At 42.5% G+C, this 12,410-nt stretch overlaps 1 protein-coding gene across 5 annotated transcripts in view; it reads left to right on the forward strand.

Annotated features, from left to right (window-relative positions):
- LOC115169980 (CMP-N-acetylneuraminate-beta-1,4-galactoside alpha-2,3-sialyltransferase) overlaps positions 1 to 8,849 on the forward strand; it is an 84,610-nt gene extending 75,761 nt beyond the window's left edge. For 4 of the 5 annotated variants that reach the window (XM_029726148.1, XM_029726153.1, XM_029726151.1 and 1 more), the window contains 2 exons: positions 1,216 to 1,362; positions 6,540 to 8,849. In XM_029726148.1, the coding sequence (XP_029582008.1) occupies positions 1,216 to 1,362; positions 6,540 to 6,629 (237 nt within the window). In that variant the 3' untranslated portion in view covers positions 6,630 to 8,849. Of the gene's footprint in view, positions 1 to 1,215; positions 1,454 to 6,539 lie in introns of all 5 variants that reach the window. The other variant, XM_029726152.1, reaches the window with a different exon arrangement.
- The last annotated feature ends 3,561 nt before the right edge of the window (positions 8,850 to 12,410 follow it).

Raw genomic sequence — 12,410 nt, forward strand, 5'->3', positions numbered from 1 at the left:
CCCCTAAAATGCCCGCCTGTCTTTCCCCTGATTAGTGCGGTGTGTTTGTATGATATGTGTGTTTGCGGGTTCACGCAGCAGGGGGGGCTTAAGCTACACCTGCCCTTAGGGCTTCAAAATCAAGGTAATGATTTCGACCCCCCCTATCTCCTCCCCATTAGGCCCTAGGGTTTGAGGAAGTGGAGGTCTGCCCTCTCAAACCGCTGTGTCATTGTGTGGGTGCGTCTGTTTAAGCAAATTGTTAATCACTTTCAGCTCAGGACGAGTTAACAACTCTGGCCCAGAACAAAGCCAGGACAGGGAGGGAGGGAAGGGAGGGTGGTGCATACCTGTCACAGACGGGGCCCAAGATAGTGGCGGTAAAGGAAGATGAGGTTAATATAGATATTTTCAGTTTTTATTGCATTTTCAATGCTTGCTTTTACTACATACTACTGTTAGAGATAAGGGTGTTGGCTTGTTTACACTCTCATCTCCCCTAATAATAATGCTTTGTTCCTATAATGCACCCCAACATAAGATACGATATCCAGGTAAATGCCAAAATAAAGTAAACACCAAGATAGGGTGTTGGGCCATCACGAGCCACCAGAACACCTTCAAAGCGCCTTGGCATAGATTCTATAAGTGTCTGGAACTCTATTTGAGGGATGTGACATTTTTCTTCCTTGAGAAATTCCATAATTTTATGTTTTGTTGGAAAATGCTGTCTCAGGCGCCGCTCCAGAATTTTCCATTTTCCCGTGTTCTAATTGGGTTGAGGTTTGGTGACTGAAAGGCGCTGCATGGTCAATCCGATGTCTGCATTGGCCGTGCAGCATTTGGCCTCTGCATGCCTCCGGAGGCACCGCAATTGCACCCCCCCCCCCATGCTCCTTTGAGACCCCTCTTTCAAAGACTGAGATATCTTCTAGCCATGGCTTGTTTGTTCATTTGGTTCCTCTCTTCCTTGGATCCACAACACAGGACTTGTAACAAAACACTGATAGAGAAGGACTGTCACACAAATAATGGTAGCAAAAATCATGGGCAACTGAGTGTTTTTATACGTGACCCTAAGCATGATGGGATGTAAATTGCTTAATTAACTCAAGAACCACACCTGTGTGGAAGCACCGGTTTTTAATATACTTTGTATTCCTTTATTTTGGCAGCTGGCTGTACTACACACTAAAGAAGTGACATGGCCACCTTTTTGTGCTTTTCCCTCTTCAGAACATTCCAACCCTGGGTACGGTCGCCATAACGATGGCCCTGCATAACTGTGACGAGGTGGCGGTGGCCGGCTTCGGCTACGACATGAACACACCCCACGCGCCCTTGCACTACTACGAGACGGTCAAGATGTCCGCCATCAAAGAGGTGCCTGTTTTTGTTGCATTCAAATCCACTGGAAATGGGTCTTGGAGTGGTGTTTCCTCTCCTTGTCTACACGTGTCAAAAAAATGAAAAGGTGAAAATGCATTCTCAGTAGACAAGCCCACCTTACTGTTTACAGGAAAGTGCAGATTAGAGAGACTATATTGTCTCCCCCTTAAACCTATTAGGCTGATGAGGGTGTTATTCCATTTTCTGTGCCTTTTTTGATTGGCTCTCTCATCCCCCTCCTCCCTTCCAACTAGGACCAAATAAATGACCCCAAGATGGAGCCTTTTAATCCTCCACTCCCGACTGCTCAGTGTTCTATTATGCCAGATGTCACAGAGGGCAGCTGAAGTATGAACTCAGAATGAGAACCTTTGTCTGAACTCCCAGTGAACTCTTGTCATGTAATCAATGGAAACCTCATCTAGTAGGTCTATCGTCATTGGAATACTGAAAGACTTCCGCTCCCTCATGTCATGTCCTTCCACTGGTGGTAATATGCTGAGGTCACCTCTCAGGGGGTGCTGAGATACAGTAGTATCCTTACTCACTGTCGGACTTGAACCAGTCCCCTCCTAAAACAGGGCTACTCAGCTTAAACTCAGGATTGATCCAGGTGCTTCAACTTTCTGTAGCTCGATGTGAAGGGACCGAATAGGATTGCATGTAGAATGCCACATTGTTCAGTATGTCAGTACACACCATTCGTATGTGTTCTGTAGATGCCAGCATGTTAAAGAGAGTGGGAGGTTGTTAACGCGTCATCCTCTCTCTGACCTAGCTCATCATCCCAGACCGCAAGGCCTGAAGACACACACACCCTGGTGTTACTGCTCACATGGCACTCCTGGCCCTGCTCCCTGTAGTAAAGCAGTGAAACCCTAGCCATGGTTCTGTGTATGAGTGTGATCCGTCACAGAGTCAGGGCCAGGCCAATCCAGACAGGCCAGTGGCTCTCAGGAGAGGCTCAGCCCTACAGCCAGGACCCAGGCAGGGCTCTGGGGCAGCTCTGGGGCCCGGTTCAGCCCAACCCAGCCAGGTCCTCCCACTCTCAGGCCACAGAGCCACCCACAGGAATACCGGGCTCTGGTTACACACTGCCGACCAGAGTGCGGGCCCGGAGCACACTGGGGAAGGAAACTGACCCAATGTGGCTCCACTCTCACTACAAACTCACTTTTATCACAATTTTTTTTTTAAATTGGGGGGTCAATCAGCTTTAATTTTGCGGATAGATTGATGCTTCCATCAATGTAATTGTCTGCATCATTTCCAATCCCCATATATTTTTGGGGTATATAGATATCTATCTATCTCGCTCTCCTCATTCATTCATACATACACATACACACTTTTTTTGTTTTGTTGAATACACCTTTATTATTCCCTGTAAACCCTACCACCCTTCCCCCAATTTGAGTAAACAATAACACTTAGGCTTCTACCTTCAGTTTATACGTCTTATACACTTTTTACAGACAATCTATTTTACAATAGTTATATTTTGTTTGTTTTTAGTCCTTCCTCTATTTCTGATGTTTGTCCAGTTTGATTTCTATTTGTAACTGCTATTTCACAAAAGTTCCTTAAAACCTCTTACATCTAGACGTTCCGCTAGCGGAACACCGCTCCAATATCCCATGATAGGGCATGGCGCGAAATACAAACTCCTCGAAAATCCGAAAACTTCAATTTTTCAAACATATGACTATTTTACACCATTTTAAAGACAAGACTCTCCTTTATCTAACCACACTGTCCGATTTCAAAAAGGCTTTACAACGAAAGCAAAACATTAGATTATGTCAGGAGAGTACCCAGCCAGAAATAATCAGACACCCATTTTTCAAGCTAGCATATAATGTCACAAAAAACAAAACCACAGCTAAATGCAGCACTAACCTTTGATGATCTTCATCAGATGACACTCCTAGGACATTATGTTATACAATACATGCATGTTTTGTTCAATCAAGTTCATATTTATATCAAAAACCAGCTTTTTACATTAGCATGTTTTGTTCAGAACTAGCATTCCCACCGAACACTTCCGGTGAATTTACTAAATTACTCACGATAAACGTTCACAAAAAACATAACAATTATTTCAAGAATTATAGATACAGAACTCCTTTATGCAATCGCGGTGTCCGATTTTAAAATAGCTTTTCGGTGAAAGCACATTTTGCAATATTCTGAGTAGATAGCCCGGCCATCACAGGCTAGCTATTTTGACACCCACCAAGTTTGGTACTCACCAAACTCAGATTTACTATAAGAAAAATTGGATTACCTTTGCTGTTCTTCGTCAGAATGCACTCCCAGGACTTCTACTTCAACAACAAATGTTGGTTTGGTTCCAAATAATCCATAGTTATATCCAAATAGCGGCGTTTTGTTCGTGCGTTCAAGACACTATCCGAAGGGTAACGCGCGGACGCGTATCGTGACATAAAAATTCAAAATATTCCATTACCGTACTTCGAAGCTGTTTAAAATAAATTTTTATGCGATTTTTCTCGTAAAATAGCGATAATATTCCGACCGGGAGTCGTTGTGTTCGTTCAAAGACTGAAAATGCAAAATGGACTCTTCACGTGCACGCGCGCACCCGTGTCATTGTTCTCAGATCGACCACTATCCAAATGCGCTACTGTTTTTCAGGCAGGGGCTGCAAAGTCATCATTCAACGTTCTGGCGCCTTCTGAGAGCCTATGGGAGCCTTAGAAAGTGTCACGGTACAGCAGAGATCCTCTGTTTTGGATAGAGATGACAAAGAAGGCCAAGAAATGGTCAGACAGGGTACTTTCTGTACAGAATCTTCTCAGCTTTTGGCCTGCCATTTGAGTTCTGTTATACTCACAGACACCATTCAAACAGTTTTAGAAACTTTGGAGTGTTTTCTATCCAAAGATACTATTTACATGCATATTCTAGTTTCTGGGCAGGAGTAATAAACAGATTAAATCGGGTACGTTTTTTTATCCGGCCGTGAAAATACTGCCCCCTATCCATAACAAGTTAACCTATATACATTTTACTGACCCCGTATGTTTTACATTTGTCATCTTGTTGTTATTAGTCCCACCATTCCTCTCCATTCAACCCCTCCCATCTATCTCTTAACACCATCCATTCCCAACTATTTTGCAAATTTTTTTTGGCACAGCTGTCAATGTTTTGGTCCTTAAATGAAACTGGTGTATATTTTTATTTATCCCAATTGTCTTTAACCATTTTTGGTCTTTAATACAGGGCCGACAGACAAGTTCCTTACTTTTTCCCCCTTCTACTTGCCTCTTCCATTTTTGTGGTAATGCTGCAATTAGTTGGTTGTAAATTTGGGTAGAGCAGACATTTCTATATGTCTGAATGACAACTCCACCAGTCCTATTTAGGATATAATTTACAAAAATTATACTTAAAAAAATATATATATATATCGAAAATACTTTAGATTTTTATCAATTAGTATATTTTAGTTTAACCACAATATTTGTTGTATTATTTGTTTTGTGTTTTCAGGTGGATTAAACTGAAATTGCAACCAACTTTCTATGGCTTGTTTAAAAAATAATGATATTTTTGAGATTATTTCGTTTTCAAATAACCGAAAGTGAGTGGTTGTAATCTGAATTATGGGAAAAAGGCCATTCTTGAACATGGGGTGAGACATTCTTACTAATTTACTGGAGAACCATTTTGGATTTAAGTATGACTGTTGTGTGACTGATGCCTTTAGTGAGAATTCTAATGCTTTAATATTTAATAATTTCTACCCTCTGAATTCATATTCATTATATAAATAGGCCCGTTTAATTTTGTCTGGCTTGCCATTGCAAATAAAATTTAATCTTTTTTGCTCATATAATTTCAAAAGCAGGTTGCTAGGTGTAGGCAAAACCATAAGCAAATAGGTAAACTGTGACATGACTAAAGAATTAATCAGGGTGATTTTTCCACAAATAGACAGGTATTTTCCTTTCCATGGTAGCAAGATCATATCTATTTTTGCTAACTTTCTATTAAAATGTATTGGAGTGAGAATTTCTTTCTTTCGGGATATGTATACCGAGTATGTCCACAACCCCGTCAGACCATTTTATTGGTAAACTACACAGTAATGTAAAAGTAGAATTTTTTTGTGATCCAATACATAATAACCTCCAGAGAGGTTAGAACAAGTATCTAGATCCTATATGAGGCTCTGGAGGGATTCTAATTGTGGTTTTAAAAGAACTTGAATCATCAGTGTAAAATGAAACCTTTGTTTTTAAGCCCTGGATTTCTAGTCCCTTAATATGTTGGATCTAATTTTAACAGCTAACATTTCGATGGCAATAATAAATAGATATGCCGATAGTGGCAACCTTGTTTTACTCCTCTTGACAGTTTATGAGATGTAGACATTATTTACTATTTTACACCTAGGGTTACTATATATAACTTTAACCCATTTTATAAGAGATTCTCAAAAATTGAAATATTCCAGGCATTTATGTATAAACTCCATTCGTTCTTTATCAAAAGCCTTTTCAAAACCAGACCTGGTGTCCCTGATATTTCATAGTATTATATTGTTTCCAGTACTTGTCTTATATTGTCTCGAATGTATCGTCCATGTAAAAAACCTGTGATTATGATGAATAATATCTGACAATACCTTTTTAATTCTATGCGCCAAGCATTTAGCTAGAATTTCTGCATCACAACACTGAAGTGTAAGAGACCTCCAATTTTTTCAATGGACTGGATCTTTATATATATACACTTGGATCCTGTTTCAGTAATAATGAAATCAGACCTTGTTGCGTGTCTGATAATCTACTGTTTATATAGGAGTGGTTAAAACATGCTAATAAAGGTCCTCTGAGTATATAGGGATGGTATGGTATGCCATCCAGCCCTGGAGTTTTCATATTAACTAGAGAAAACAATGCAGACATTACTACATATGACAATGCTCTTAAAACCAGTTGAAAGTATAAATGGTTTGATGTAGAGCGTTAGAGAAGGCTGTTTTCATCCCTTGTTTTCATGCAGTGTTGTCTGGAATAGAAAACTAAACATTTCCTTCATAGGTTGTTGAGACCCAGTTCTTGTCTTTAACCCTGACCCCCACTGATCTTTGACAATCTTCTTGTTTCTCATCTTGTTCCCCTTCATCTCCCCAGTCTTGGACACACAACATATCCAAGGAGAAGGAGTTCCTCCGCAAGCTGGTGAAGGCCAACGTCATCACGGACCTGACCAACGGCATTTGAGTGTAACTGTCCCAGAGCTTTGCCTTTTTCCAAAAGAACCACATGACAGAGGATTCTGGGAATTAACCTGGATGGATGGATGGATGGGTGGGGGGGGGACCCAGACCCTGGTGGTCTGCATACTGCCTAAGTTTTTATAAAGAGAAGATTTAAACGGACGGCTCAGTGGAGAGACGCACATACGTGCCTTCTGACCCAGAGGCTCCTGTGTCAGGAGAGACATGGGCCTGGATCAGACGTCTTCAGGACAGTCAACGGACGATCCGACAACCGGGTTTACCGTTTCAATACCCCTAAAAATCACCAACGGAAAAGTGATATGGAAGAGGATGATGGATGGCAGAGGATGGAAGGCCTGACGGACAGCTGTAGAGTCGGACAATCTGCAGAAGAGAGGGACAGATGGTTACAGCAGTGCCAAACGTACGTACCTCGTTACAAAGGGGGGAGCAGATGCCCTCTCCCTGTACTGCCTGAATGTATTCACAAAACAATGTAAATATCAAAGATTATTACCGTGCTTTTTAACAAGCTGCAGCAACCCCCCAATCCGGGCATTGGCGAGCCTCCCTCCATCCGGGCATCAGCATACAGTACATATCCCACCTTAGACCCACACAAGGCCTTTTTGAAAAAATCTTTCTCTCCCCCTTATCGCTTCCATATCAGCAGGCCTTTTTGAGGCCCTGTATCTTGAGATTATGATTACAGATGTTAATATCCAGAAAGACAAGAGGCCTGGATTATTTTATTTAGGTTTAATTTATTTATAAATGGGCTGAGAATTGGTGCATTATCCTTTCCTTGTTCCAGTTCGCCACGATGTGCTTCCTCAATGACTCACTGAGGTGTCATTAGTTGTTGAGTGGATATCCCTCAAACCTGGGCTGAGACCCTAGTATTTCCAGTATGGCTTTAATATAAGCCCAAGTCCAAGTCAGTATGATCATTTTAGGCCCCACATGTACAATCTTTCAGTCAGATTTTTGTGTTGTATTATGAAATGTTTTTTTTATGTTTTCCTTTGTGTGCTCTAATGAACATGCCCAAGTATCACAAGATGAAGCCCCAACAGACCAGTATTACAAAGATAGAGAGAGAACCACTGGTCTGGGAATAGTGTTCCCGTTCACACCCAAGTGTTACAGAATAATTTGCCACTTGTCCAGTATTCATGGAGGTGCATACTTACTGTACACCTGTATCCACTTATCTTCCTGTCCATTAGTAAGGTATATCAGGGTTGTGTTAATTTGGTGAGAAATAGAAGAAAACATACTAAAACGTTGAGACTGACTGGACTTCAAATGCTAATTTGTGTTCTATTGCGAAAGGTTTTAAATAGTTTTATTTTGTGTGCTGTAATGAACACTAACTTGTTTCAGAGAGGCGTCACTGATCTGTCTTGCTGTGCTCCCTCAACAAAACTTTCTCACTTCTGTTCACGATGGGTAAAATAAAACAATATGGAGGAATCTTAACCTAGCCTACTGTATTGGTGTTACAATACCTATCCAGGCCCTTCAAATTAGTTAGGGGAAGGTAGGCTTATTTTACACAGGGAGCCCAATTCTGATATTTGTTCCACTAATCTGTCTTGTGGAAAGATTTGATTGGTCAATAGACAAATTAGTGGAAAAAGATCACAATTGGGCTGCCTGCGTAAATGCAGCCTTTGATCCCTTCCCTCCAACCTTGATCCCTTCCCTCCAACCTAGATAACAATCTTTCAGAAATGGAACCCTGCATAGGACTTTCACTGCTAGGGTACTAAGAACAGCTCACCAATGCACTACCCACCTGGCGAGGCCCACTCAGGCTGCGTTTACAGGGTTGGAGTCAATTCCATATCAAATATAGACAGGTTAAATAGTCAGTAATTTTCAATGAGGATTTTTTTCATTAATAAAAAATAAATGTGTGTCCTGGATTGGGCAGGAATTGAAACAGAATTGACCCCAGCCTGGTCTGTAGGTAGAATGGCATTATTAGAACTGGAGATGACAATGACATCATACAGGAAACCTCACCATATCATCCAACAAGAGCGGTCAAAATCAGTCATCACCTTGCCCTAACAGAATCAATCACTGGCAAGGTCGGTACAGATCAAATCACAAGTGTTACTGTTTCTTTTTATATATTATATGAAATCGAGACTTTGTCATATCTGCAACTTGTTAATAAATACGTTGACCCTTTTGTCGCTTTGTAAGGTGACTGATGGTGTGTGTGTTTCTTTGTTTTTATGTGATCATACAAAGCACTGTCAACGGGTGGTCTATGGTATGCAGGCAACACTGCACCAAATGTAAGGCCTTTATGGGGTTACAAGGCCCTGGTGTTCTTTCCTGTTGTGCAGCCCTCATACTATAGCTCTGTCCATTATTCTGTTGGAGTTTATAGACTCCACAGGAAACGTAGTGTCCGTTATTCTGTTTAAGAGCTTATAGACTCCACAGGAAACAGTGTTAAGATGAAGAGGATGGGTCTAAGCGTGGAGAAGGATTTCCTCTAATTCCCTCCCACCTGCTGAGAGAGGGGAAATAATGGTTCAATCCCCTATCCACTCTACTTCCTTTCTAGCACTCTTGCTGTCTCTCACACTCATTATCTCTCTTCTTCACCTGCCAAACCCATATGAGCATCTAGTTTCATTGTAGTGGCCCTGAGGGACCCATCCAAACCAGGAGAGACACACTGTTGCAGTGATACTTTAAGACCCACACACGTACATTAGCACACATATATGCAAACAGAAGGGGGGGGATGAGAAAGCACAGCTGCTGGTGCTGTAAGTGAATAGCGAGTGGGGGATACTGGAGCTCTTTAAAGGGCATTTGGTGCTGTTCCATCCTGCTGTTAAAAGGGTGCCAGTAACACCCGGCCCATTGCGCTGCTCTCCACCAAAACTCTGCACTGACGGCTCTGACTCCACAGACCTCACTGTCCTGCCGGTGAGCCGTAACAATGCTCCGGCTCTCAGCGGAGCCTGCACCCCTTCAGCAGACTCCCCTTTTATTCCTGGCGACAGGTTCTGCACTCCGCCTCCGCTCCATGGGCTTGGAATGGGAAGGCTGTGACCCCTAGGCTGAAACCTAAACTCCCGGTAGTCAGGGAGTGCTGGAAGGGAAAGAACATGCGCGCGCACACACAGATGGGAGAACAACATCTGTCTTTCACTCGGTTTACTTTAGAGATGGAGAGCAGTCTCTCTGACCTCACGCTGTCTGTCTTTGTACCCATCCCTCTCTTCGATCCATATGTAATCAGTGTCAAGGTTAGGACTTTTTAGGGAATACTGGATCGACCGTGTGACTAACGATCTTCGGAAAGCTTTTTTTCCCCCAATACTGTCTGTAATTGGCACCCCACTGACATTCACACATACTTTAGGGCTAAATATAACCGTATTCTCAATTATACCGTATTCTCCTCGTCAGTATTTAATGTAATACTTTACAAAGAGTTGGTTCTTTAAATTTCCCCCCGGCCCTCGGTGATTAAAATGGCCACAACAGGAACCATTCAGAAAAAGACAGAGAAACATTTACCATTGCAGTGGTTGACGCACTACCAAGGCTTATGCATTCAAAACAACTTTATTTTTATTTCCCCCAAAATACTATTAATACAAAGTGGCAGGGTTGGTTTGTTAGCTTTTCCAACCTTAAAGAATCCCCAATAGTGCTCATGATCAGGGTGGGATTACAGCCTCGTAAACAAAGCCATACAGTATGTAGGCTGTATTTTATTGTCTGTTTGCATAAACACTACCATAAGTCTTGGGACTGCACACTTGAAATATCATTCATGAAATGAAAACACCCAGAGTAGTTTCATAAACTGAGGACTGAAATGACTTAAATTGGGACTGTTTTGAGTGACTTTGATGGAGGTTCCCACTTGTAAAGAGAAAACAAACTTGCACAGGACAGTTGGACAAGACCCAAGGAGGAAAGGCACCTTGGGATATATGAGGGTGGGGCAGTGAGTGGACCTGTGCATTAGATGAAACTGGAGAAACCCAAAGGGAACCGAATTCGCTTAACTGTCCCTCACATCTGCAGTGTGCACCACACTCCTTCTAACCCCCTCCATCCTTCTCATCATCCCCCCCATCCTGTTTGGAAACATGGCAGGGACACGGTCAGGTCCAACGGCCCAGATGTCCATCCGGTAACCGTGGAAACTGCTCTGGACAACCCCCTGCTGAGCAGTACAGGGACTTGAGAACTCAGCGTCAGCAAAGAAGCATTTCTGTAATAATGAAGTATGATAGTCATCTATTCCTTATATCCAACCATGTCCAAAAGACAAATCCTTTAGAAGTCCTAGAGAAGAATCTTTTGAAAATGTAAGCCCATCCCTGTGTTGCCTGAGCTTTGCCAGCTTCCCAACCAATTTCCTTACACATGCCGACTCAATAAATAAGCAGCAGACAAATTGGGTAGATTGTGTTCAAAAAGGATCACAAAGGCGGAGAACTCCTGTGCGCTGGAGCGAGAAGCCCTCTTAACAGGACAATGCCTTTGCCTTGCGGCTGGCCGGTGACTTGCCAACTGTTTCATAACTACAATACTGTTAAGTCATTCAGCTTTTCATCTCAAAGGATTTTTCTCTTTTAAGTGACTATCTGCAACATTTAATGCAAAGTGTGATGAATAAATTAGTTTCAAAGTATAAGGAGTCTATAGAATGGGAGTGAGCATGTTATACTGCAGTGGTCATCAACTATACTGAATAAAAATATAAACGCAACATGTAAAGTGTTGGTCCCATGTTTCATGAGCTGAAATAAAAGATCCCAGAAAAGCTCCATATGCACAAAAAGCTGATTTCTCTCAAAGGTTGTGCACACATTTGTTTACATCCCTGTTAGTGAGCAGTTCTTCTTTGCCAAGATAATCCATCCACCTCACAGGTGTGGCATATCAAGAAGCTGATTAAACAGCATGATCATCCCTGTCACAAACTCCTGTCACAAACTCGGATACCTCCTGCGCCTCAACCTGTTTTTCTTCGGACTGTTTTATTTTGTTTTATTTTTATTTTGTTCGCAAGTGTTTTTGTTAACACCTGCTACCAACTAGTTAGCTAGCTATGGAGCCCGCTTCGCCTGGAGTCTTGTCCAGGACAATATTGATAATCCGGAGTTCCAATGCGGCAATTGTTTGCTTGCAGATGATTACAGGAATGAGGTGGCTATCCTTATCAAGCAAATTTAAATTCTGCGCAAACTTATGGGGAAAATGCAAATTGGAACTTTCTCATTCTCAACTCCTGTGGCTGGACGCCGCTCGGGCTTGATGGATGTATCCCCGCCTTGTCATCTGTTCCTATCCAAATGGCCTGTGCTACCTGGAACTTTCCTGCCAAGGAAGTCGTCTCCATCTGCTTCTCCTCCTCCATCCTGTAGTGGAGTAGGCGGAGAACAGCAAGAGGATAGTTCCAATCAGCGCTGGTCCAATGTCACAAGTCATGGAAACCGATGGCAGCGGCATGCTGCTAAGCGGACTGGAGTGTCTGCGAGAGGTTTGGAGCAGATTGACATAAGGAATAGCTTTGGATTGCCTGTGTCTGCGATGGCTGTGCTGACTCCAGCAGCGGCTTCGTCGTCGAGTTCGGGTCCTTTCCCTCTCTCTGGATCTGACGGGGCACTGCCTGCTGTGGGAGGTCTGGACCTATCCAGCCACCCTAGTCATAGACTTTTCTCTTTGCTACCGCACCGCAAGTGGTACCAGAGCGCCAAATCTAGGTCCAAAAGGCTTCTTAACAGCT

Source organism: Salmo trutta, chromosome 31 (assembly GCF_901001165.1).
Source record: "Salmo trutta chromosome 31, fSalTru1.1, whole genome shotgun sequence".
NCBI classification, from domain to species: Eukaryota; Metazoa; Chordata; class Actinopteri; order Salmoniformes; family Salmonidae; genus Salmo; species Salmo trutta.